Source organism: Zingiber officinale, chromosome 10B (genome assembly GCF_018446385.1).
Source record: "Zingiber officinale cultivar Zhangliang chromosome 10B, Zo_v1.1, whole genome shotgun sequence".
Taxonomy (NCBI): Eukaryota; Viridiplantae; Streptophyta; class Magnoliopsida; order Zingiberales; family Zingiberaceae; genus Zingiber; species Zingiber officinale.
In genome coordinates, this window is record NC_056005.1 from 5,242,285 (window position 1) to 5,269,791 (window position 27,507).

At 36.1% G+C, this 27,507-nt stretch overlaps 2 protein-coding genes across 3 annotated transcripts; one reads left to right on the plus strand and one right to left on the minus strand.

Annotated features, from left to right (window-relative positions):
• Positions 1–823: 823 nt before the first annotated feature.
• On the minus strand, positions 824–12,184 carry LOC122029436 (FIP1[V]-like protein). Its single transcript, XM_042588421.1, has 9 exons — positions 11,120–12,184; positions 9,988–10,241; positions 7,389–7,515; positions 7,246–7,314; positions 7,021–7,161; positions 6,543–6,647; positions 6,041–6,336; positions 3,003–4,665; positions 824–2,336 (listed from the first exon to the last, which is right to left on the minus strand). The coding sequence occupies exons 1-9, from the start codon at positions 12,095–12,097 to the stop codon at positions 1,749–1,751; spliced, it is 4,221 nt and encodes a 1,406-aa protein (XP_042444355.1). The 5' UTR covers positions 12,098–12,184; the 3' UTR covers positions 824–1,748.
• Positions 12,185–14,663: 2,479 nt separating this feature from the next.
• Positions 14,664–27,022, plus strand: LOC122029443 (nucleolar protein 6-like). 2 transcript variants are annotated; one of them, XM_042588424.1, is made up of 25 exons: positions 14,664–15,167; positions 15,242–15,407; positions 15,612–15,728; positions 15,808–15,944; positions 16,130–16,289; positions 18,526–18,593; positions 18,817–18,915; positions 19,103–19,218; positions 20,028–20,202; positions 20,287–20,397; positions 20,504–20,582; positions 20,676–20,819; positions 20,934–21,047; positions 22,370–22,491; positions 22,797–22,879; positions 22,977–23,101; positions 23,181–23,298; positions 23,399–23,536; positions 24,258–24,354; positions 24,458–24,580; positions 25,816–25,908; positions 25,993–26,098; positions 26,173–26,312; positions 26,403–26,489; positions 26,561–27,022. In XM_042588424.1, exons 1-25 carry the CDS (start codon positions 14,865–14,867, stop codon positions 26,687–26,689), a joined length of 3,150 nt encoding a protein of 1,049 aa, XP_042444358.1. In that variant the 5' UTR covers positions 14,664–14,864; the 3' UTR covers positions 26,690–27,022. The 2 variants fall into 2 exon arrangements, with proteins under 2 accessions (XP_042444358.1, XP_042444359.1); XM_042588425.1 differs by having other exon boundaries at positions 15,033–15,167; positions 15,277–15,407.
• Positions 27,023–27,507: the final 485 nt, after the last annotated feature.

Here is a 27,507-nt window from a genome sequence, read left to right on the forward strand (position 1 = left end):
AGTGTAGCGAGTAGGAGGTTCTAGTGTAGTCAATATGAAGCTTTTGGAGTGGTACACAGCTGAAATGCATGGTGCAGCCAATGCTTATCGATTTTTCCATCCTCAAGGAACGATTATGCCTGGGCGCCGGTTGTCTGGAAGGTCGACCTGCTACCAAGCACCCGTTTACCTTTTAGTTGCTTATGTTTGCGAACAACGAACATGATGCCTTATGTCTGTCCCTCACAATGCTCACTATGCCGGCGATATGTGGAATCAAATGATCACATTTTCTTCGAATGCCCCATCCCAAGGCTACCGTGGGATAAAGTTCATGAATAGCCAAGTATTCAGTATTCACCCCGCTATCTATATGGCAGGTAGTTTGATCCGAGCCTTCTGGAGGTAATTCTGAGTCAACAGAAGGTTGATGAAAACCCGCTACTTAACGACAACTTGTATGATTTTTCTTGTATCAAACTCGACGCCCATCTCACTTTGAAGGTGAGATGCCTTGTATTGAAGGATATTTTTCAAAGTTCGGATTCACGTCTACCGTTTGATAAACGTTTAGTGCTTGTAAGTTTTCTTTGATCCCCCAAAAAATAAAATTGGAACTTGGTTAGGAGCAAGCCGTCCTGGCTGGAGGAATCCCTAGTGTTGAATAGTTCAAAGGCGACGTAGAGAGATGGTGCACCTAGTCTTCGTTCTAACACACTTCATTCAACCAGACAACAAAATGATAAAAAAAAATAATAATAATAACATATGGATACATAATATAACTTCAGCAAAATTAAAAAAAAAAAAAAAGATAAATAAAAAACATAGATCGAACCAAAAATGACCTAATCCAAGCTTCTGTTCTCCGACCTTTTTTTTTCTTGCTTCGGGTACAGCAAGCCATTATAAGGGAACAACAAGGCTAATATGACTACCATCTCGTATAAATAAATCCCCTCTACAATGAAATACAAAAGTCAGACCTTCAACTTCATGTCAGGTAGCATCGATTAATTGTATTCCAGTGACTGGGCCACTGCTGTTGCATTCCACACACCGCTTGGCCATCTTCCCCAAGTAAATATCACTTCTTTCAAAAGATGAAATGGCGACGTGACGAAGAGCCAAGCCCCAAGAAACTCTCCGAGAGATGGAACATCCAGATAAGCGCATCGCGCATTTCTGATCTCCCGAGATATCAAGGCAGCTTAGATTAGTTTCATATTGACTTGTGGTTATCAGGGTGATGGCAAAATATATAAATATCTCAGAAAACACCATAAAGTAGTAAACCAAATTATTGGAAGATGCCCATCTGAAATCATTAGGTCCTCCACTTTGAACCTCCAACTTCAAGCTTGGAGTGTCTTTATAAACGTGAAATAACCCCTCGTCTGTTGGCATAACTTGTCTGATGATGCTGAAAGCAAGACATGCAGATTCCCTCCGACCAACAGGAATCTCACAAGCCATAGCAGCTGCTGCAGTGAAACAAAAAAAAAGGAAAAGACAAGAACACAAGACTTCCATCCAGCATCTTACGTGTTTAAAGTTACATATCCAGATATGCAATTAAAACACAACTAGTAGCACTTCTTTTTCTTCCTCTCAATATTTTTATCTTCACATCATTTTAGGTCCCAAGTGTAGGAGATTCGAAGGGGCTGGAAATGAATAATATTCTGCAGTGAGCACAGGACTAGCTTCACCCTTCTCTTAATGAAATGGCTTTGATTCCATAGAGGAACCATTGCAGAGATGCTGACTCAACTACCTGTCCACCGCCTTTTTCTGGCTGGTCGCTCTGGTTTTATCTCTGAATCAACACTAGCCTCATTATTGGATAACTGCACTTCAGTATCCAATTTTCTGTTTGAACCATTCTCCTTGTCCCTTGGCATAGGAAGCTTGAAGCGCTCACTTCGTTTCTTGAGCTTAGCCACAGTATCAAGATGGCGATCCTGGTCATCATTTGTCTTATCCACAACTTGTCCAGCTTCATCCTTAACATCTGATTGGCTAGTAATGTCGTTAACTTCATTTTTGGTCATTGCATCTGCTTGCACTCTATTATCCATATTGCCTTCAATGTCCTTCAAAGAAGACAATGCTTCTGTGTTATTGATGGCATCATAGTCCCTTTCTTTGTTGCTGGTCCAGCGTTCCAATTTTGATCGCCCTCTTCTAGAACTTTGATTCTCATCATCTGAGGCAGGCTCATCATCCCCTTGTTTCCTTGAAGAGTTAGTATGTTGGAAGTTTTCATATGGTTCATGACATTGGTGAGGATCTGCTTTGGAGACAATTGTGGAAGAGATGTTGCTCTCATGCTTATTTGAATCTTTATTGTAGACCTGATAAAACAAGTATTTAGTATGTCAAAAAAGAAAAGAAAAAAGGCACTTTACAGAAAAAGTGCACAGGTGAACATGAACAGCTGCTACTTTAGATTAGAAACAAAATACGAATAACACATTGTTTCTTAATCAAGCATGCTTTACCAATATTTTTGCAAATTAATTGCATCATTGGTTAGCGTCTTATTAAAAGTATCAAGAAAGAATTCAAATGCAAGTATACAACAGTCAAGGAAGCACAGAGCAGGTTGATAGTGTTGTTGGTCATCCTTACTAAATAATCTTCATTCTCTTTAGGTCAATAAATTAAAAAAAACAAAAAAACTCAACCTACACTGGCTTAATACCTGAGACAAAGCTCAACCTACAAAAAAACAATTTCTTCCACTCAAAGTTTTCATGCCGCATTCTACAAGCTTACCTGAGACAAAGCTCAACCAGCACAAGCTGCTTATAGTAAACTTTAGGTTTTGGTTCCAAGTTTTTCTCTTTTGTTGTTCCCAAGAAAATAATATATGTTGGTTTCAAGTTTTTTGTAGTTTCACTGGCTTAACTTGCTTCTACGGTAATAAAAGTCAGGAGAAATCGCACAGTTTCCTAAATGACTCATATGAAAGCTTTCTGATTTATATGCAATCTATATATCATCAGCCAAAAGTATACCTTCTCATTTTGGGCGCGGTCATCATGTTTTCTCTTCCCAAGCACCTGATTATTCTGCTGCTTACCCTCAACATCTCTGGTTTTGCTTATATTTTCTCTCTGTCTTTCCCTGTAGGTTTGCTGTCCATCGGCAGTAAGGTGGCGGTCGCCATACGGGTTCAGCCTTTCATGTCTGGAGCTTCGTTCATCAGCATTTGAATGTTTTTCATTCATATATGCATCACCACGCCCTTTGTTCTGAGACATGCTATCTTCCCTACGATCTCTCCTAGACAACTCATTGTGTCGCCTTCTTTCCTTCTCTTGATAATCCTTATCATAACTAATAGATCTTGAGTCATCCCTATTCCTACCATTACCACTCAATGGTTTATTTTCAGCAACTCGCCCACTTCTTACAGTTCCCCGCCCTTCTTCACTTTCCCTCTGTGTTAGTGCAATTTCATGAGATTTAACTCGTTGCCTATCCTCTCTCTCCCTATTTTGGCGCCAGTTATCATCTTTATGCTTCGATGATGAGTGATCCTCAGTCTTATCCCTCATTCTAGTTTCAAGCTCTCTCCTATTGTCATGTAGATCGTTCCTTTCTCTTTTCCTTCTTCCAGAATCTTCCTTAGTTCTATGACCTTGCAAAGCATCTAGTTTGTCAGCTTTTCCTCTCAAATATTCTTCATCTCTTTTTCTCTTCATGATAGGATCATCCTTGTTCTCACGACGACTAATCAACGGATCATCCCTCTCCCTATGCCTCAAGCTTTCATCTCTATTATGGCTTCTCCATTCACCATCAACATGCTTTCTAGAATGATCTTCATCTCTCCGGTTTCTGTCTATTGCCTTTAGCTTATTCTTGTGCCTTGGTAACATCTCATCATTGTTTGCCCTCACTAATTCATCTTTGGTTTGCCTACCAGGCATATTATCCTCTCTTCTTTGCCAAGAACTGGAAGAAGATTCTGATTCCTTTCTCCTCTCATAACTTCTACCGCGAAGATGAATTTGATGAGAATTAGATGTATTTTCCTTTCCTCTGGAAGTAGTATGATTTTTCACTCTATTTTGTCGGCCGTCTACTTGAGATTCATCTTTTCGCCAGAAATTGGATTCATCTTCCTTCCGAAGCCTTTTTGAGTCATCTGTCTGACTTGAATGTCCTTCATGCAAGACTTCACCATTTGTCTGTCTTTGATAATCCTTACTATTCCCAGACTTCTCTTTGCTATTGTCACTAGTCTCCAATCCATCCTCATAACCTGTATCATACACCATCAGATGTTCAACTTGTGAGCTAAGCTTTTGCCTGTTGCTTGGGAGAACCAAATTGTCATCAGCACCAGTCTCCCTAGAAACATGTAAATCTGATGTCATGTCCTCCACCTCCATGCTATCAGCCACAGTAAGCTTTTCATCCTGCTTGCTAGATTTTTCTTCAATGATGCTTTCATCCTGCTTGCTAGATTTTTCTTCAACACTGAGCTCTCTAGCAGTATCAGTGGCAACTACAGGAGATTTTTCAGAACACTGCTTAACCTCAGTGCAATCAGCCAAAGTTTCCTTTTGCTGATCACTATGCCTGTCTGAGTTGGCACTTTGACTAGGCATGCTATCAGTAGACTGTTCACGAGCATTGAGGTGCCTTCTAGATGAGGATTCTGGATGCAACCTGAAGTAAGCAAACCATTGTTAGTAGTGCCCACAGGAAATAGAAAAAAAAGTCGACCTATTCCAAAATACAAATTATCCAGTTTTATGCCTCCAAGCCCTAAATGATTTCATAATACTGAATAGGATGAGATAATCTTTGGCACAAGCTTTGAAAAAAAAAAATCAATAGCTCACTGCCATGATATATACTTTAGCCATGAAGGATTATGCGTAGAGCAAATTGTTTTCTTCCTATTGATTCAGTGTTCGCTCAGTGAACAATGAACATGGATCTTTCGCTAAATATTATTGCATTTATAAATGAACCAAATCAATATCTCATTCACATGTCAGTATGCTACTTGCAATACTCCTGTCAAATGAATAAAGACATACTCAATCCTGAACCTTGAACTGGCAGAACAAAGGTACATAAAACATGATCTACTAATAAGATGGAACCTGTAATTCTATTGACTTGCTATCTCTAAACTAACTAATTTAAATTCATGTATGCATACATAGAATCTATTTGATATGTTTGAAATCGATAAAACACCTTACTTCCCCAATGTTGCACCCCACCCTCTTTCATTAACTCTGCTTATTACTGTTTCCATGATGCATATGGGAGTAGCATCTACAGTTATGAATTGAAGAGAAGACCCACCATTATGTAAAACTCATATAATTCTAACAAAAACTGTTGTTTTCTTCTAAATCAATGACGTTTGATCATTTGCCACTCCCAGTGTTGTGTGAATAACCAGTTGTTTGACAAAATAAATGTCTCAAAGTCCAACTGTAATGAATGAATTATGAACATTGAACCAAAAATTAGATCATGTATCAACTATTTCAACTGGCATTCTCACCATAATATATATATATATATATATATATATATCCATCCAATTTCCTTGTCATTTAACCAAAAAACACTCATCTTCTTAGTGGCTCAATAATGCTGGCTATTTTTTCCACATACACATCAAACAAAACAATTTGCTACTTGTTCCAAGGTATGAGTATTCCATCAATCATTAGATGCTACAGGGAGGCCAATGCCAGATACACATCAAATTTGTGAATTTGATGGATGAAAATGTAAAACAGAAAAGTGTAACATACTTTAAAAACACAGGAAAAATCAAAATAGTGTTACTAGTTACAAGTAAGAATAATAAGTTAATAACACAAGTACTACTTAAATTAAAAAATCATCAAAATTTACAATTTGAAAGCAGATGTTATATAAGTTAGCCATGAGTCTCTTATCTTTCTTTTCATGTTTCCTGATGATGATTATGGATAGATGCGTGGCAAAAGTTGGCTTCACTGAATCGAAAGAAGTGGGTATAAATAGCAGATATAGTAGAATAATAATAGCATACCTTTCTGCAGAATGCGTCTCTAATGCTTGATTACGAGAGGGAGGAATTCTTGTTTTCGAATTATGATGTTTGCCAATTGATTCATCTTTTTCCTCTGTGAGAAGGGCTCTGCTGGTCATTTCCTTGTTGCAGCAACCCGAAACACGAGAAAAGTGATTCGTATATTCTGATTCAATGTTTCCGTTATCCTTCTCAGCCTCATTAGAATTTCTTTCATCTCTTGCAACACCCTTCTCTTGTTGCTCTGGGTCACAGTTGTACATTCTTGGATCATCAAACAAGTCCTGCGGCACAATCTGTAGACCAAGCATTTTTAGTATGTTGATATCTACAAGTCTACAACAATAAAATAGTATGTCACAAACTGGTTTGGGTTATTATCATAACCAGATATCTGGATGTAGAAATCATAAATTACCTTTGTTGGTAATTGTCAATGATGAGGTGTAGAAAAAATAAATGAATCTAGCATTAAACTGCAAAATATAAGTCATGAAACTACCTCTATAATTGCATCTGAATCACGAGGTCTAGGTGGCCTGGTATCTATAGAAGGAAGACGCTCACCATTCCCACCACCCTCAACTTGTATTGCTCTCCCAGTCGGCTGAGAAATTAAAAAGTAATAATGCAATGAGGCAAATACTAATAACAAATAAGAATATTAATGGAATATTTAAAGAATATAATGATATTCACTCCCTAAGTTATTTGGAAGTGGAAACTCAAGAGTAAGGAGCGGAAGGCAACATAAGTGGGGGAGGAGAAGGGAATGGACAGAAGGGAGATAAGGACAGAATTCCTCTAACCCGTGGAACAGAAAAAAATTGAACAAACATGAAAAGAAAGGAAAGAGTGGGATAAGGTTCTAGAAGAAAAATAAAAAGAAACTTTCCACTCCATTCGTCTCCAAATTTCCTAATCCAAAACACGCCTTAAACATAGAGGTTGAATGATAGCAGAGTAACAATGGGACATACTAAGGGTGCCCTCATAACTAACTGTCCTCTTCCTTGACTAGTAAAATTTGATTCTCCGTCTGATTTTCCATGCCCATTATCAGCAGAAATGTCATGACCTGCTGCTGCAGCCAACTCAGGAGGTAGATCTGGATCATATTCCTGAGAGAAAATTGACAAACTATCAACCATTATGTTTAAGTGTGACTTAAGAAAATATATGCATGATCTGGTATTTGTACATACCTGCTCTGATCGGCCACTCTCGTACACACGAATCTTACTTTGCATGGTTGATTCTAAACGAAGTTGATCCTGAGAAATAAAAGAACATTAAGAACAAAGTGGCTCAACAATAACTACTAAGTAATATGAGGATTCAAACTTGCCAGCCGCTTGCAATAATCCTTCCACTTGTCTTCATCCAATCCGAAATTGAAGAAGTCAGAAATATCAACCCCAGGGTATCTCCATGGTTTTTCCTCAAAACTCTCAATGTCAACATCAAAAACTGTCCTGGAAAATAGAGCAATTGGAGATATTTAAAGCACAAGGGAACCAGTGACATGCTCCATGACTTATACAATCAAAAGAAAATCAAGATTGTCAATGTATAAAAATTCACTTTAGCAACAAGGTGTGACATGTTAATCAGAATTGGAATAGCAAGTTAGAAACCCTATGGGAGAATATACGCTAGATGTGACACAGAAGCAAGTTCAGTGACATCTTAAAAGTAGATGTCCAGTTGATATTTCTGCTGAAATTTGAGAAGTTCAGAAACCCTGTAGGAGAATATACACTAGATGTGACATAGAAGCAAGTTCAGTAAGATCATAAGTGTATGTCCAGTTGATATTTCTATTGACATTTTGAAAAGTCTAGGAGATTTAAGATACAGTTCTGTGATTTTTTGTTTTCAAAATTAAGAAGATGAGTGAGAAATAGAAAAAAAAAAAATCAGGTATCAATTTACAAGAATAAATATGAGATACAATGTTCAGTTAAGTTAACGAAACAAAGAATGAAGTTTAGGCAAGAGTCACTGAGAGAAGAATAAAGGATGGGATAAATATTTCCAAAAACTCAATTTGACTTAAACACTGAAAATCAAATATAAATGTTATTTATTTAGCAAGAAAAAGATGGAGAATTATAGATAAAAGGTAAGTATTTGCATATAATTTTTATTTTGGAAAATTTTAGAAAATTAATTTGGTGGGTTAAGGTAAATATAATAGCTAGAGATTATATCAATAATAAAGCACATGTATGATAATGCAGCAAACAAAGTTAGTGAGAAAAATAATCCTTTGACTATAGTTACATCAAGAGACAACACTGTCCATATCTTTTTATAGGAATCCTAAATGAACTAATCAATCATATCCTAGAGAGATCACATTGGTGTGTGTTATTTGTAAATGACATCATGCTAATTAATATGAGTATAATAAACTATTGAATTGTGAAAGAAATTTTAGAAACTCAATGTTTCAAGTTAAAACAAAAACTGAATATATGAGAAGTAATTCAAGTGAAAAAAAAAAGAAAGAGAAGGTAATTAAGATGGATAGGTCTGAAACTCATTTTAGAAATGTTTGTTCTATGAAGATATCACGAAATATGATAAAGAAAGTACCACTAAATTGGAGAAAAGTTTTTAGAATCTAATGTAATTGTCATGTGTAACTGTTAATTTTTTTTTTTTAAAAAAAAAAGCTAAAATTGTTAAACGATCCATCATACTTTATGAATTAAGTGTTGGGTATCCAAGAAAACAACACATTGAAAAAAACCGTAATAAAGATGAGAATGCTAAGAAGGATTGTGGACTTACTAGAAAATATAATAAACCTAATACTACTATTTGAAACCAAAAAGAGGCTCTCATAGATGATAAAAATTAAAGAGAATGAACTTACATTATATGGACATGTTCAAATATTACAAATAAACTATATAATTAAACACTTGGAAACAATTAGACTTAAAAATGAAAGGAGTAGGAGACTAAAGTTAATGTATTTAAAACTGATTTAAAGTTTAAATAATACTAGTAATATAACCTTAAATATTCAACAGAGGAATAAATCAAATATAACCAACCATGAACAATTAAGAATACTGTGACAGAATGATGAGATGACATGATAACATTGAAATGTCAATAGGTGTTCAGAAATCAGTAATTTTTTCTAGCAATTTCTCCTTCAACTTTTGCTGCAAACTTCATATCATCTTTCATTCCACAAATGATATGACATCAAGATCGATCTCATGTGTATCTTCATCTCTAGATTTGATACTTGAGCATCATATAAGACTAATTTCATATTTTATATAACAATTGTGTGTCCATGACAACTGAAACATTTATTGAACATACAAATGAAATAAGAAATAGTTTTGATATGGACGCAAATGGTAGTAGGTTTAACCTTTAGTATCTGGTGGGGAGATATTCCCCATTATACCATTTACTTCTCAAACAAAAGAAAAATTGTTTGCAAAATGTGCTTGATGAATTTTATAATAAACTGTGTTCACATGAATAGAAAAAAAGGTGAAAAAGTATCCAGATTCAAGAGAATTTGTGTGGAAAATCATTTGAAGTGGCAGCGGCAAATTTCTCGTTTTCATTTTTCTTTTTCTTTTTCTTTTTATAATGTACTTTTCCCAGTAGATAAAAACTATGAACCAAACACCATTACATAATTACACAAAAGCATCTCTACTAAATATTAAAAATATTTGAATGCAACTTTAGTGCCAATAAACAAAATAGGCAGGTATGCTAGATGAAAAAGGAATTCAATGAAAATGAGAGAATATCTGAAAGTGGGAATCATTAAATAGCTTCAGTAGATATCTTGATTGTTAGGTTCTGTCAAGGATTAAAAAAATATTTAATCACAATAGTGAGCAGGAAAAAATTTGGTAAAGAAAAACTATAATTATTGCAAAGTATACACCTGAAGATCTTACTTATGTGAAGGCAAGGTGAAATCCAATCCAATGCCAGAGGCACGGACCGAACTATTAGCCCAAGCAGGAAAACCAAAGCTTGTGTTGTAGCTTTTAGGCGCACCAGGAAAGCCCCTACCAGAAGCAGGCCTCCAATCACCTCTTCCTTGACCGGGAATAGGACCTGAGCCAAAAGGAGTACGAGCAGAACTTGGAACACTTGGGACGCCACTTGCAGGATCCCCAGGTAAAGGTGTTGCACCAGGTCTTACATACTGAGCAAGAACGAATTTTAAATTAGATAGATGTTAAACTAGGATAGCTACAGCACATGTTCAATGAGTTCAAGATATAAACATATTGTAAACAAGATTATCAAGTTCATAAATATTACATTCACTATAAAAACAAATGAATTTTTTGTTTGGAAACATCAAATTTGTGCAAAAATGTGTAGTTATGAGTTGTAGGATCTAAATCAAATACCATGGCAACACATATAATTTTTGTTTTAACTTACAAATATCTTGTCATTCTTCTTCTAGTCTAATGTGCCTTTTACTTCCAAACAAAATGAAGGTTACAAATAGGTTGATACTATTTTTTGTAATATGCTTTTGATTGCCTTCTTTCTCTGTCCCATTTCTAGTTCTTTTCCAGTGAATGGATTCCACATAACAGCAGGAATAGCAAAACACAAGTGAATATTGAGAATTCTAAATTCAAGATATAAAATTGTCAATTTTGTGCCAAAAATCTTATTTTTTAAGACTCAGGAAACAAAGATTAGTTGCCACTAATTCCCAAAATGCTAGGCTGTCCTGCCCAAATTAATATTGGATAGGCATGTGGATAATGAACAGCATACACAATTGCAACCAAAAAAACTGAGTTTGGAACTTCTGCATACTTGTTATCTTTCTTTCTGATACATCACTGTTATTTTCAACATTCTGTGCATGTTAAATAACATAAAGTAAGAGACACAAACTCAGTCTGAGTCGTCAAAATATTTCAGTTATGCATTATCAAGCTTATGCAACGTATAAGCAGTAAGGAATTCTGGCATGCATGCCACTGCCAAAACCTAGCATTCAACATTCATAAACTTAGCTTCCACCTCAATTACAAGGACTAATGTGGTAGAGACAACCTTGAACATCGAATGATGCTGTGAATGAAAACCATGATTGCTGTACCCTATCCTTGCTCCTGGTGCAGCTGCAGCAGTACCTGTTACTTTAGCTACGTCTGACATTTCCTTTCTCTCCCCATCACCTGCCGGCTGCATAGCCTCTTCACTCCAATCTTGCTCCTCCATAATTGGGAGGTGATGCTGCTGGTCCTCATCGGTGACAATTACCAGATCCTCTTCCCCATCGTCATCATCGATCCCAACCATATTATGCCTCTCTGCCCCAAGAGGTCCATGATTGCTATCGTTCAGCACAATCTGGAGATCATCTTCGCTGTCACTGTCCCAATCGTCGCTTTGTGATGGTTTCCGCTCCTCACTGTTGCTGCCAACAAAAAGACCAGAAGAAGCTGGACCAGCTGAGAGTCCAGGGATGTGGGGAGCTTGATCAAGATTTCCTGAATCCTGTCCTATTCCTCCTCCGAACAACGAAAATCCATCCTCTTCCGTAGCGTTAAGCTTCCCACCACCGCCAATTCCATCATTCCCTTCTTGAATTCCCGAAACCCTAGCTTCTTCTTCGTCTTCCTCCAAAACCCTAGGCTCACCCTCCATGGGCGCGCTGGGGGCTCCGACCTCTGCCGATCGAGACGGTGGAGTTCGATCGTCGTCTTCGTAGTCCCAATTCTCTCGCGGATCCACGGCGGGGGTTGCGCGGACGGGCATCCAATCCTCCTCCTCCTCTTCCGCTGCTGCCAGGACAGGCGCTATAGCGCGTTTCGAGGACGAAGGGGATTCTACTGAAGGATCAGCACGAGATGCGCCGAACAATGGCTCATCCCCGTCGCCGCCGTCGGAATCGGTTTCCTCGGCATGGAGGCGGGGATCAGGACGGCCGCTAGGTGACGAGGCGGAGATAGGTGACGTAGGGACGGACACAGCGGCGGATTGAAGGACGTCTGTGTAGAGCTCGCCGAACTCGTCGTCGTCGTCCATGTCGGAACCGGAAACGGGTAGAGGCGAACCCAAGTAATCCGAGGCGGCGTTATAGATTGAGAGGGGGATCTTTCCTGCTGGGTCGCAAGCAATGTTTTGGCTACTCGCCTAAGCACGCCCACATTGATACCCCGCATATGATATACAGTGAAAAACTACACCGTCATTATTGCCACGGCCTCATACCCGCTTCATCATTCGTGTTATGTCTCTTGTGTTTTGGAAAAATGGGCGGTGAGATGTTGGGGTTCTTTAAGTATTTTGTGTTTTTCCATGTCACTTTAAATCTTTTCTTAAATTTAAGTTATTATGAATATTTTTTCATAGGTTGAGATTTTTTTACATTAATTTGTCAATTGATTATTTACGTTTCAATGTAAATCATAATTTTATTTTTGAACAATCAATTTATGACTAATAAATTATCTAATAAACTATTTAATTTTCGATTAACTTAGATTCAATTGATGATATTAATTTTATTTTACAATAAGTGATTTACAACAATTTATAGTCAAATTTTTAAATTGGTATTAGGTATTCTATTTTTCGAATTGATTAATTTTGAGATAATAATTAAATTTTTCCGTAGGTCAATATTAAGGTGACGTTTGGTTCTCTTCTAGAAATCGGAATAGGAATGAGTATCATAATATTGTAGAATGGGAATAGATATGAGTTTGGGTATCATTTTTAAAAATAGTATTTGGTTAGTTAAATATATTCAATCGGAATGAACCTAAATTTTATTTTTTACCTTTAGAGGAAAATAAAAAAAATATATATAGAAGAGAAAGTTGAATGTGAGAGAAACTATGATGAGAGAGAAAGTGTGATAGGAAAAAATGAAGAGAGAAAAAATATGATGAGATAAAAGATAATAGAGAGCGTGATAAGAGAGATTAAAAAAAAAATATGATAAGAGAGAAAGTGTGCTGAGAGAGAATGAGTGATAGGAAAAAATTAAGAGAGAAATGTGTGATGAGAGAAAATGAGAGATTGAGAAGATAAAGTATGATGAGAGATAAAATGTGATAAAAAATGAAGAGAGGATTTCATTTCAAAATCTTGATTCCATTTTCATGAACCAAACATAAGATTTGGGAATGAATCAATTCCTTCATTATCTATCCTCTAAACCAACGGTCACCTAATTACATTTTATTATAGTCAATTGCACTTTATCTTAGTAGATTAAAATAACATAAATAATTTATCCTAACTAAAATCAAAATATTTTATCAATTAAAATAAATCTTTAATTGATTGAAATTCAATTAAGTGATAAATCTAAAACTAAGAAACTTAATAAAAATATTTTTTTTTCTTGAACATAATTGTGTTTAAAATTATATAACTTTCTTCGTGATGCAGCGACGAGGGGCCCACCCCACGGATAGTCATGGCCACGGTGTAGGTCAAAGTCAATGTTGACCAACACCCCATATCCTCGATCGTTTGGACAGGCCACTCACCCGACTAGGATAAAAAAGACCTGATCCAACATCAGTGTAGCTCGGGAACAGACCGAGCATCCGACGCTCGGAAAAGCAAGTATCCACAAAGGCGCGCCGAGCGGCAACCCCATGCGGCCTTACATCAATCCTCGAAATCAGCGGAGTGGAGTGACGACCGAGCAGACTACATTCAGACACATCGATATTATGCCCAAGCAGCCTCCCGGCTCGGCCAGGGAGCAGATCCGTCAGCCAAACACTAATTCTGTTCGGCACATCAGTGGAACAAAGGATAGTGGAATGCTGGTCAAGCGTCTATCCCGCTCGCCCTAGGGGCAGACGGTGTTCGGACAAGATGAAGGTCGACCGAGCGGCTCTTCCGCTCAGCCTAATAACAGACAAAAGGAGTATCTGTCAGTATCCTTTTGGAAGTCAGTGCGTCGACAGACGGCATGGTCAGACAGAGGATCGTACGACGGAAGCTTCTATTGTCATGTCAGAGATATGCTCGACTCGTTAAGATATTGTGTCAGAGATACTTTTCTGACACATATTTTCATGGGAATTGTGGAGAAAGCGCGCACGCTTTGGGAAGCATGCACGCGCGTTATAGGAGCTCTATATAAAGGGAGGTTCGAACTTCAGCGTAGGTATGAGAGAATCCACTGTTGTTGCTACTGTTCGTTACTTTGCTTTGCTTCCACACATCATCGTTGACTAACTTAAGCGTCGGAGGACCAACGCCGAGACTCCTTTCCTAGTTTGGCACTGACGTAGTTATGATTGCAGGGCCGCGTGGAGTCAACACACAATTAGTCGAAGCGTCCTATCCCCAACTTCCGTCTTCTCGACTATCGGACATGTTTAGTTGGATTACTTTTATATCGTATTTCTAGTTCATAAATATTTTAATATTTTTTTAAAACTTTTTTTTTCTACCATGTAATTTTTTTTTAAAAAAAGATTTTTAATGTTTTACATCTAAATCAATGCCTTTTTGTATGTGAGTATCCCGAACCGGAAGAATCAGTTATGAACCGGACGAATCAGTTCGACCTATTCCTCTCGTTGAATATAATATACAAAATTATCTCGAATTAACCGTGGCAAAAGTTAACGTTTTCCCTCCCGTGCTCTTGCCCTACTTGACGCCGCCGCCCCGCGCTGCCTCTCTTCCAAACTCTACTCTGTTCTTAGCCGCTCACCCTAATATCACTCTCACTTCGCCCAAACTATAGTCGCCACTTTATCTCTTCTCGCTATCATCAGTAGTCGTCTGCTTAATTCCATTCTTATCTTCCCTCCAAACCATGGAATCAGACTCTATGGATTTCAAGCTCGGAGAGCTACTGAAAGAGGTGCAACTGGATGATTCCATTGTTGAAATTGTAGACCTAGCGGTCGCTTCTGTTGTAGATGCCATAAAGTCGATCCCTGAGCGGTTAGTGAGGGCCGACGAGGCTTCCAGATTCATCGCAGACCTTGGCGTGCCAAGTGAGAAAGTCTCTTTCACGTTCCGTGTCCCTGAGTCCATCCAAGTTGGCGGAAGCCACTTGATAAGTTCGGTCGCAAAACCTGACATTAACGTTGATCTTTTAGTTCGAATGCCTAAGGTGAGTTTTTGCACGTTTTATAGTTTTCTCGTAGGCTGATCGGGTTTTACAATAACATGCAATTTTGTGTTTAGGGTTGCTTTCACGAGAAAGATTATTTGAACCATAGGTACCATGCAAAGAGGTTCCTTTATCTCCGGGTTATAGAGAAGAGCTTGGAATCATGCTCTGCTGTTAAGAAGATTGCATGGTCAAGCTTTCAGAATGAAGGCCGCAAACCTGTATTGATAATTTTTCCAGGTTCTTTTTAAAGCGTACTTTAATATCTATACAATTTTGCGTTATTTCCCTAAAACATTATAAGCACTACAATTATGTTGAACGATGTGATTTATTTGAGGCCTCACCATAGAAGATCATTCTTCTTTTTCTCTATTTTAAGGGCCAGATTATTAATGTCATTTGTTTGGTGACAAAACTAAACTACCTTTCTCGGTGCTGCAGTAATGGACTCTCCAGATCTTTCTGAATGTTTCATTCGGATAATTCCAACTGCAACTTCTTTATTTAGCATGTCCAGGTTGAGTTTGTCGCGAAATAATGTTCGCTCATTTTCACAAGGTAATATTTGTCAGTGGCCTGCCCAGCTGAATTTCTTGGGCTTTAGAGTGCACTTAAATTTTCCTATGTATCATTGCAGAAGATGGTCTTGCCCAAGCAACTCCAATATACAACAGCAGCATCTTGGAAGATATGTTCTTGGAGGAGAACTCTGAATATGTGCAAAAAACTTTTCATGAATGGAAAGTTTTGAAGGAAGCACTAATTTTGCTCAAAGTAAACCTTTGCTGAAAATTGACAATTTTGATGTTCATTACAAAAGTTACTATGAGCATGCCAATTCCAGCTATTTGATAACATAAAAGTTTCAATCTGGTTTAAATATTAGCTCATGCATAAGCATTATTAATAATATGTAGAACATTTTTGATTAAGTTGGACTGATTAATTGATCTCTGCAGGTCTGGGCTCGGAATAGGAATTCCCTTTATTCACATGACAGCTTAAATGGTTATTTAATATCTATGATTTTGTCGCACCTTGTTGTTGGGTCTGGAGAAAGCCTTATACACAAGTCAATGAACGTGATGCAAATTTTCCGTGTTACACTGAAATTTATTGGTAAAAGATTACTGCTTATTTTCTGTTTCAATGCTATGCACATGGATTTAAGTCCTTGCAATTAACTATTTGCATGTCATCTTAAAAAAGAACCACTCTGTATATGGAGATTTCAATTTGTATAATAACTGTCCAAAATGTCATATTAAAAAGGAAAATTCCATCAATAGGCCTTTGTTCTAAGGACTATTGTCGTTTTATTTGTTTCTATATGTTCAGAAGGTGATATGAAATTCATGTTGGCATTGTTCAAATTTAGTGCAACTGCTAGGTAGAACTTGATATGCAATTAGAACTGTGTTGTATTTAATAATAATCCAATCCATAACCAAAACTCTGGTTCTAAATGGTTGTTGATAACTTAAATTTCAGGTTACATATTGAGTTAAACGTTTCATTGTCACAATTAGTTGTAGTACTATTAAAGGCTCTTGGACCTCTTAAGTTGTCACTGATTCTTATTGTCCTAGCGTTGGGTATTCACCAGGCTGAAGTTAGGCACTTATTTACGAAATATCTAAAATTAAGAAAATATGAAATTATGCAAATAGCTTTTATACGAGTGAAATATATTATATTATCTCATCTCCATGCTTTATAATGTCTAGTTTTCTTTCTTTTTATTTGTTTGTTCCATCTCTGGCAATGAACATAGGAGAGTTGTTTGTGCATGAACTATAACAGGAAAAAGAAAGGTAAAGTGAATGCAAAAAGAAGCTTGCCTTTTTCCACGTATGATTTGGTTCAGCGAGGCACACATCTAGATTCATGGCTGTATCTCATGTAACTTCTTGTTCTTGAGATGCACGATGTCTTGGCTTTGTCTTGCCTGAATGCCTCAGTGAGCACCCAACACCTGTGACATTATTGATGAGTAGTTGCAGATTCTGATTTGTTGGTCAGTCCATTTTATTGACTTAAGTTAGTATCCTGCCTGAGAATTTGATTGAGATTTGACTCCAGCTCTAATTTTAAGTTGCTGGGTTCAATCAGCTTATCTATTGGAGACAAAAAATTTCAATTTATGTATTGACTTACAGAACAATGGAACTTTCTTTTTTATTGGAGATGAAGCTTTTAACTTTAGTTTGAATGTTTGTTTGACACATATCACTCACTCATATATTTTATAATTTATTATATTGTCAGTTGTTCTAGGAAAATAGACATCCAAATTTATTGGTAAATATCTACTGTAGGAAGTAGAGATATGCTCATTTTGGTTTTTGTGCAGTGTTTTTATCTCTGCAATGCCGCAGCCATAGCACTGAGGCTCCTTTTCATCAACTTTAGGATCCATGGATTTACATTTACTAACAAAAGTATAATATTACACCGTGTGTTTCCTTTGTTTCTTTTTTTTTTAATTCGATAATTTGCATTTGAGATAGTTGTATTTTGTCTCAAAATATCTCAGTAGATATGCAGATTTTTAATTTGCACTTTGTTTTCTGGCTCCATTTCCTCAAGATACTAAAGGAGTAAAATCATCGCCCAATAATCTTGCACAATTTTTTTGGACACACTGAAAGCTGCTGTATTGTACCTGGTCTGTTACACTCTCAGGTCAATGTCTACATGAAACTAGTATTTGACCCTGGTGTCGCTGTGGAAAATTTTCCTATTTTCGTTTTTCTCTTAAAAATAGAATTTGAAAGTTGAAGAGATTAGTAAATTATTTAGAATTGATTGGTTTAACACATTTGAACTTACTAGAACTTAATCATATGATAAACTTTTACTTTTTTTCTTTTTAATTTTCAATGCCTTTATTTTATTTTCTAAAATCTGCAAACTGGAAATATGAAATTGTCACAAATAATGGTTTCGGTGCTGGAAGTCACTGCTGAAAAAGGTCAAACCTTCTCCTTGTGGCCTATGTAGATGGTGATTAAGAAGTGCTACACTGCTACCTTCTGTGAAAGATTTATTTATTATTTTAATGTACTGGTGATGAAGCATGTTCCAGTTTGAATGGTCTGAACATATGATATTCTTGACATTCGCCTATACAAATCTAGAATTCCCATTTTTTATTTCTTCTTCATTCTTTGTCTTAATGAAAAAACCTTCTAACTTCTCTTTTATGATTATCTCCATTCAATGCTAACTTATATTCCCTGATTTGCTATTGGTCTGAAAAAATAATTTGTTGAATTGATCAGATTACCTCTTAATTTTAGATAGTGTCTTCGCTTCACAAAATATTGAATTTCAAATTGTTTCTTCTCTGCAGCAACTTTAAACTTGAAAGGTAGACCACTTTTCCTTCACCCTCAAGGCCATTGTAATATAGCGAAGGAGGTATGCATCTTGTGCAGTGGCTTCTGTTTTGTGTCTTTACTTGTTACACGCTAGTACTATGGATTAATTGACTTCTCTATTTTCTAGTATTAGGTAACGAACACTTTATCAGGCACAATGTTTTCCCTTTTGCGCTCGAAGAATTTAGTATTTGATTGTCTGCTTACAAGATCATTGTTCTTTCCTGCATAAATCTGTTCCTTGGTGTGTGAATCTCTTTCAGGATTTGAATCAGCTCGTAAAATCCTTTGATACAGTACTTCTTGATGCATCATGCTCCTTCAACTTGTTGTTTCGCATGACAAAGACAGCATTTGTGGAGGTAACCATCCCTATCATAGTTGTGCCAGCATCCATATCCATCTTCACTGTTCTATTTCACTTTGGCATATACATCTTCCACTTGGTGTTCATTCTGATAATCCTTGGTCATACTTACCTTCCATTGTCAATTATTTGATGTTATTGTTAGTGCTTTGAGAGTATACATGATTTTTCTTCCACTTCAGCTGCAGGATGAAGTATCTTGGACTCTTAAGTGTATTGACAAATGCAGAGGTGGTGGATTTGAGGAGATTTTCATGACAAAGGTTGACTTTGCTGCTAAGTTTGATTCTTGCTTGAGGTAATCAGTCTCCCAATAAAACTTGAGACCTCAGACTTGTTTTTTGAACTTGATGGAAGCATATAAGTTATAAACCACAAAAGTTTATTGAAACCTGGAACATGTCCTATATATATTGTATACACAATATCTAGTTTTCTTTTCTTTTCTCTCTTTTTTTATTAGAAAATTATCATACCCAAACTCCTGTTAATTTCTTCAAAAGATGTTTCCTTTCATAGCATAATGTTTTTCAGTGTTTGCAGTAATTTTCACCAATAAACTTGATGGATGAGTTCACTAGTTTTTGAAACACTATTCTCTTGTTTCTTTTGTTCCTACATGGGCTACTAATTAATGATGTGAAAACTGAGAAGCATGAGAAGGTTATTGGAAAATTTGTTGTTCTAAAATTTGATTATATGGAAGTTTTTACTTTTTGATCCTATAACTCTTTCCCTTTCCCTCTCTTTGTCCTTCTAAATTACTGTAATCAAGGATCAAATACTGATTATAGTTTAGCTTAACTTGTACACTTTGTAACATATTCTGCATCTTTGTGCCTCCATGGAGACTTTGAAGCTTTTTCTAATGGGATCAGTATCTTTATTAAACTGAATCATAATGGTCACTTCAGGGGGTGGACATTGATGGTTCATACAATACTTGATGATTTTTGTTTCTGAATTCTTGTTGGTCCTCATAGTCCTTATTTTACATTTTTTTTTTATTTTTTGACATTTAATGATAAAATGATTGTTACTTTGAAATCCTTCAGCAAGTTCACTTATTTCCAAAAGTTTGATGTTATTTACTTCCTCTCATTACAGGATAAATTTGAAAGCTAATCCTAAAATTTGTTCGGGAGATTTTTGTATGGACAATGAATGTTGGAGAATTTACGAAAAGAATGTCCAATCTCTACTGCAAAGAGGGCTAAGTGATAGAGCAAAATTAGTTCGTGTAGTATGGAGAAGTACACCTTTAGATTGGAACATAGAAGATGTATGCACTATGCAGATTGGTGTACTAATTTTATTTCACTTTTATCATTACTTTTTTATTGAAATTAATAGTTCTTGTTTGCAGGGATTGTCATATTTTGGTAATGAGCCAATCATTGTCGGAATATTAATCAGCTCTCAAGAGAACAGCTTCAGAGTGGTTGATATTGGTCCAAACCCAGAAAATAAAGAGGAGGCAATTTCTTTTATCTTTTTTTTTTCTGAACTTAATTCAGTAGTTAGTATGATTATCTTATCTTTACATGTACAATTAAGGATACATGGGTTCACCTATCCTCCAGGCTATGAAGTTTAGAAAATTCTGGGGAGAAAAAGCAGAGCTTAGGAGATTTAAAGATGGGGCCATTGCAGAAAGCACAGGTGGCCTTTTTGTCTTCTAGCTTATATACTTGTGTTTAGTCAGGATGCCTTCTGATTTCACTAAAAATCTAAAATCATTTTGCCTTGTTACAGTATGGGAGTGTGAGCCATGGGAGAGACATTTGATAATTAAAAGAATTTGTGATTACTTAATCTCTAAACATTTACTTCTTTCTAAGGAAGACATAGTTCATGTTGTTGATCAGCTGGATTTCTGCCTGCAAGTTAATGGTAAAGGTAAGGCTGTTCTTGCTTTGTTGTCCCTTTTTTTTTACCTTGTGCTGTTGTCTCGTTTCCTTTTTTTTGTGCATTTTGCGCTCAATTATCTACCTTGTCTTTCTGATTCTCTAGATCCTGTAGCATTTTCTAGTGTGCTGCTAGAGGCTTTTGAGCTTTTGTCAAAGCGGTTGCGGCTTTTAGAGGACATTCCTCTGAAAATATCCAGTGTGCAGCCACTTGATCCAGGTTTTATTTCTATGAGCTTAAAGAAACATTGAGGATATAGGTTGTAAAATTTAATTTTATTGTCATATCAAACAAGGTGGTTTAATTCTTGTTTAGAACCATATTTACAAATTTGGTTATCTATTTACCAAGGAGATATAGATGATTTTTTATCCTTTTTTTTATGGAGAATAGATCAAGCTTGGAGCCTTTAAAAAAAGAACCTAACCCTTTTATTTTGATAATCTTCAGTTTTATAATATTTTCTCTTTCGGTGTTGGTTCTTTGTGTCAAATTGTTCGAATTTGGTGTTGCATCAGTAGATATTAGTGTGTTTAATTTCCTCTATGGGTCTTCTGTTCACTTCCATTTTGACATTTGTTAATGATGACAATCTTCCCAACAGGATGTATGCAAACTTGGCATACATTTAGATATGCGGTTACACCCTTCTGGTAACACACATTTGCCACAAATCCTTTGATACTTCCTAACAACTCTTATATGCCTAACAGGATCTATGCAAATTAATTGCCAAAAGCAACCATTGGAAGGTTTTGTTAGTTTGTTTCTCTGTTGCGGATAAACTTACCTTAATAGATGAAATTTTAGTTACGATAAAGGGTGAGCAGTATTTTTTACCTTAAATATGTTTTTGTTGTGCTCCCTTTTATGCTCCTCATGGTTTGTTTTGCCTGTTATGTTTGAGGGTGTATGAGCATATCCAGTTTTCCTTTTTGCACTATTGTCTGTTTATACAACTGTCAATTATTTGTTGCTATTCTGGGTGATGAAAAATAATTCAATTCATTAGTGTCATTGACTGCTTCTGCTATATCAGTTTGTACTGTCATTATCAGCTTCAGGAATAATACAAAAAAAATTGTATTTATTCTTCTTCCCGTCCTTCAGCTTTTATGTGATATGTAATTTGGCCTGTGAAAATGGCTTAGTTTGATTGGTTTTGTCTGAGTTATCGTATTTTTTTATTTTTTCCATTAAATTATAATATGCATCCAGCTTGTCTTGTAATCCTGTTTTTGATGTTGCATCCAGCTTGTCTTGTAATCCTGTTTTTGATTTTTTTTCCCCCCTGGTATTACTCTCTTGGTTTTTATTTGGCATGTGCACATTTTTTTGTGACTAGATATGATCATTGCATGAGTAAGGAATCTACATTTCAGTGAATTAGTGTATAAATTTGTATTAGTAGGCCGTGTTAATTCTTGTGCAATAAATTTGTCTGTTTGCCATTGCATTCTGCATGATTTGCAGTTTAAAAGTAAACGTTTTGTCTTCTTTTGACCTGCATAACCACATGACTGAATTAAGTTTTCATGTAGCATTCAGGCATACATCTGTTTTTCCTCCCCAACCTCATCCTCTAGCTTATGAAACAAAATATGGCAAAAAGCTGCCGAAGTCAGCTACAACATGTATTCCAACACTAGAAGTCATGATTCAGGTATTGCTATATGCTACACTTGTGTTTTTCTTTGTATGGGAAGTCTGATGTTTTCGCAGTTTTTTTAAGTGAATCTGATTGTTAAATTGATGAAAGGTCATCCAGCTGTTCCTTTAACATTCTGGACACAGGGCACCACTGATGTTTTTTTCCTTCCATTTATTATATGAGAATTTGGTTGTAGAAAATTTTTTTTTGTCTGTTTATCATTCTTAACAGGTCCTCTTCTTGGTTATTTATTTAGGGTGGTTTTTAAATACTTTTTGATACTTGCTCATCTTAGTTTCATTTGCTATCATGTACAGTTGGAGGGATCAGGCAATTGGCCGTTGGATTCTGTAGCCATTGAGAAGACTAAATCTGCATTTTTGCTAAAAATTGGAGAAAGGTAGGAAGTTTGTTGGAGTACTACTGTATGGACCTGACCTTATGTTATGCTAGTTGATCAATTTTGTCTTGGATGACTGATGATTATTTTTATGCAGTCTTGAGGAGCGCTGGAGTGCACTTTGTGTTGCTGCTGAAGACGAGGTGAATATACTTATGTCTGGTTATTCATTTTGTCTCAGGATTATGCATGAGAAAGGATTAAACATGTTACAAACACAAGGTTTGGATACTGAGTCTGCAATCGATCACTTATATACTATTATTTTGATTGTGATGCTTATATGCCTACGCTCTTCTAGGTGTTGTGGATAAAAATGAGACTTTTTCAATAGACAAAAAACTTTTTATGTGGAGCCAGCACTCCAGTATGATTAATGGTTTACATGGCTGCTACCCTACATATGGTCCAGTAGTTAGGTAAAATTTTCTTCAGTTTGAACTTCTGCTACCCCACAGTAGTTCAGTTTCTCTCAAATTTTAGTTGTCGTCTTTTTTTTTGTCTTATCTTGCTTCGTAGGCTTGCAAAACGTTGGGTTGCTGCACACCTTTTTTCTTCATTTTTGGAAGAGGAAGCAGTTGAATTGATAGTTGCTTACCTTTTCTTGAAGCCTTTTCCTTTTCATGCTCCATGTTCGAGGGTTACTGGTTTTCTAAGGTATTCTCTATCACTTTTCCTATCAAATCCTCTGTCTACAATTTTTTGTTAATTTTTGGTTGCTGAAAAGAAGCTGCCAATTTCTGAATTTGGTAAACTATCTCATGCTTTGATTTTTTGTTTCTAAACGTGGCAAATAGTATTTAGATCATCATTGCTTATTATTCTTTTGTTGATAGTCAAGTTGTTTGCTGGATGTGATTGGTTCATACTACTGAGTGACTGCTGCATGTGCCCTTTGTGCTGCTTCTATTTCATGCCCTAAAAGAAATGTTGTTCTTGTTTCTTGTCTTTCATATTCCAGTCTGTAAATTATTATACACAAGCAAGTGACCAATGATCATCAAAGTGGCTACTCAAATTGAGTATCATGGGAGTAACGTCTATAGGGGCATGTGTGGGACAAACACGGACTTGACTATGACGATCAGAAATAAATTAAAATTTGTAGTTTAGATCTGACTTAATTTATTTTATAGAACTGATTTATTGTAAGTCAGACTATTTTATCCCATTTCTTCACAACATTGATATTTATATCCCTTTTCTGTACATAATGAAACTGATCCATATTCATCTGTCTTATTTTAGCTTGGTTCATTTTAGGTTTATTTAATACAAAAATCTTGATTACATTTGAGAAGTTTCTTGGCCTCTAATCATCTTTCTCTTTGTGAGTTCTCTAATTTGTTCTACTATGCCAATTCAAACTCAATCACAGGTTTTTGCGGTTTCTCTCATGCTATGATTGGACCTTCTCTCCTTTGATAATTGACATAAATGGGGACTTAACACTGAAGGACGAAAATGAGATCAATGTAATTAGTCAATCAATGTTTATCTTATTTCATTACTGGTTGAGATGTAGTCTTTAAGGAATTTTGATATGCACACATGATAGAATCATTGTTCATTTGCCAGGAAAATTTCATATCAAGAGGAAAATATTATGAAGAAAATAAAAATATTGCACCATCCATGTTCTTAGCTGCTCCATATGATAAAACATCTAAAGCCTGGACAAGGTTGTCACCAAACCGATCAGTAAGTGATTTTCTTGATTGTACATTCATCTGCATATTTATTTCAAAATATGTTAATTTATTTCCTGGTTTTTAGCTGGTATGCTCTTCAATACGTATTATAATTTTGTCAGTCAGGCACGATAATTGTTCTTGATTTGTTTTATATAATTTGTCCATTTCCCTCTTTGCTTTACGACATCATTGAGACTATCAATGAGGTATTATTACATAAGGTGAGCTCATGCATTCACACTTGCCAAATACTTCTATCTTTTTTTTCACTTCTTTTCTTAAATGTATCTTTATCAGAATCAGTTCATTGTTCAGTTGCACTTTGTTTTCTCACTGCATTTACCATAAGTGTAGGGAACCAGAAACAAAACAGCTGGAGGAAAGAAAAGCATTAAAAAAACTTCTCCAGATATCACTTAGATTGCTTTCATGAGAAGAAAATTCACTTTCGCATAGAATGAAGCTCAAATTCAGGCTTAAATTTTTTTGATTTTTTTTCTTGAATTTTCTAATCTCTTTTTTTAATTTATGTTTTTATTAATCTATGGTAAATAAAGTGTTGAAAAATTTCTCTCTCCTTTTTTTCCGTCAAAAAGGGAATGATTCCTTTGCAAGAAACAAAACCTAACTTGGACTGATGTGCTGTTATAACTGTGCTCTCTTATCTATCAATACATCTTCAGCATGCCTTTCAGCTAGTTTATATACTGTAATAGATATGCGATTGCTTTTGACACTGAATGTAGCAATTTAGTTTGGCTGCAAATTATCTTGAGAATTAGACACGATATGAGTTAGGATGTTATGATTCTGAGGCTTTTGTAGGAAAACTTAAATAGTTAGTGAACCAGTAATTGCAAGAACAATGCATTAGTCGGTCAATATGACCTTACATAAAACTCAATGCCAATACTTGTCAGCATTTATTTTATGATCCTAAGTCATATTCTGTTAGTAGAGACCTCCCTCGTGTAAAAATTAGAATCCATAAAAAAGCAAGCTTATTTTTTCTTATAATTGCACCAGGATGTGATGAATCATAACTGGTTTCATATTTGAACGAGTTTTTAAATGTTAATTTGACATCCAAGTATGGTCGGCGCTAGCCACTTACATGAATAATTACTTCTTTTCATCTGTCATGTTTTAATGATGAAGACCAGTAACTCATCTACTATATTGCTTCATTTTGAAACTTTGATTCGACTGGTCATTTTATTACCTTTTTTTTTTCTGTAAAAGGAGCTTAAGCGCATATGTTCATATGCTCGTAGCAGTGCTGACCTTTTGACAAATCTCATTCTACGTGGTGCCGATGGTCCTTACACATGGGAGGTAAAATTGTATTACCTTGTGCTCTTTGGTTATATTCTCTCTGAATTCTAACCTTGATTTCTTTTTCTTGCATCTGGCTGGCAGTGTCTTTTTCGAACTCCTTTGAACAACTATGATGCTGTTGTTGTTCTCCATCATGATAAGCTTTCTACTCCCCAGCACCTTCTCTTCCCAGCTGTGGTTGACTTCGGTTAGTGTTTTGCAGATCAGGGATGTGCACATTTCACTAGCATAACTCTCATTGTGTTTGTGATGTACTTTCAGGGAAGCTTGTCATTTGTGGGAAAGCAAGCAACCTTTTCCTTCCTTACACGACTCTCGATGGAGTACAAAGCTTGGAAGAAGCAAGAAATAAATTGATGGTTGGTTTTGACCCAACCAGATGTTTTCTGGAGGATCTGAAGGTAAGTTCTTAAACCTATCATGTCATGAACTGAAGACGAGCTTATATTTGGAATGCTCTTTATTTTCCATCTGCTGTAAATTGGCTTCAGAGAGAGTTCCCAACCACTTTCAAGATATGGTATGATTCTCTTGGGGGTGATGTACTTGGCTTAACCTGTGATAAAAAGGATTCAAGGGTAAACATCATTTATTTATACATTTCTCATTTAAAGCGTACAGACTATTTTTATATATGCTTTATTTGTAGAAACGTGGCCGAGATGGAGCGGATGAGAGCAGCATTGAGCTAACAGACGCCCTAAAGAAAGTTGGGGAGGTTGGCAAGGGTCTTGTAAAGAGTGTACATCTTGTCAAGGTACCTAAATTGCAGCAGTAAGAAACTTTTCAGAAAGAAAGTTAACTAATTGTTGGGCCGGTCAAGGGCTAACAAAGGAGGAAAATGCCTGATATGGACTGTCAAGACTCGCACTGGCGTGGAATAGCATTAGAGATGATTCAATGTCTATGAATTATTAGCTTTTAACTTAACAATTTTATACCTAATAGCCAGCAGAGAAGACAGAATGTACGAGGTGGAATCAATGTTTGCTCACGGGCAATCATTTAGTTCATTTTAGAGGAATAATTATTTATGCACGATTTTGTTTTGTATGATTTTGTATTGCATTTTGTAATCAGCTATTATTTTTTCATTTCCATATGCCTATTAGATTATCTAGTGAACAGGAATGCGAGAGAGATCTGATAGTGGTGATGTATTGGTTGCTTATGGGTAGTGCAGGTAACTTTTTGTGATTTATCAATGCAACTTTTTAGGGGAAATACATTATTACATCCCTATTGTTTCTGATTTTTCTCACTTATATCCCTAAAATATTTTTGTTCCCATTTATATTCCTCATAAATCATTTTCGTTCCCACTTATGTCCCTGCCGTTAATTGGTCCGTGAATATGAGACGGAATCGGCACGTGATCTGCACGTGTTTGTAAAAATCTCCTAAAAAACCTGATTCCTCGTTCATTCGACGCAAACCCTAATGCTCCCAATCCTGACATTAGGTTACTGCTTACGGGAAGTTGGTATTTTTGAGTTTCATTTTCCATTCATTCCGCGAACTCAATTTTTATTTTTCCTCCTGTGTGTGTTTTTATTTCGCAGATGGTTTAACATTAGTCCTTTGATATTAAAGTTT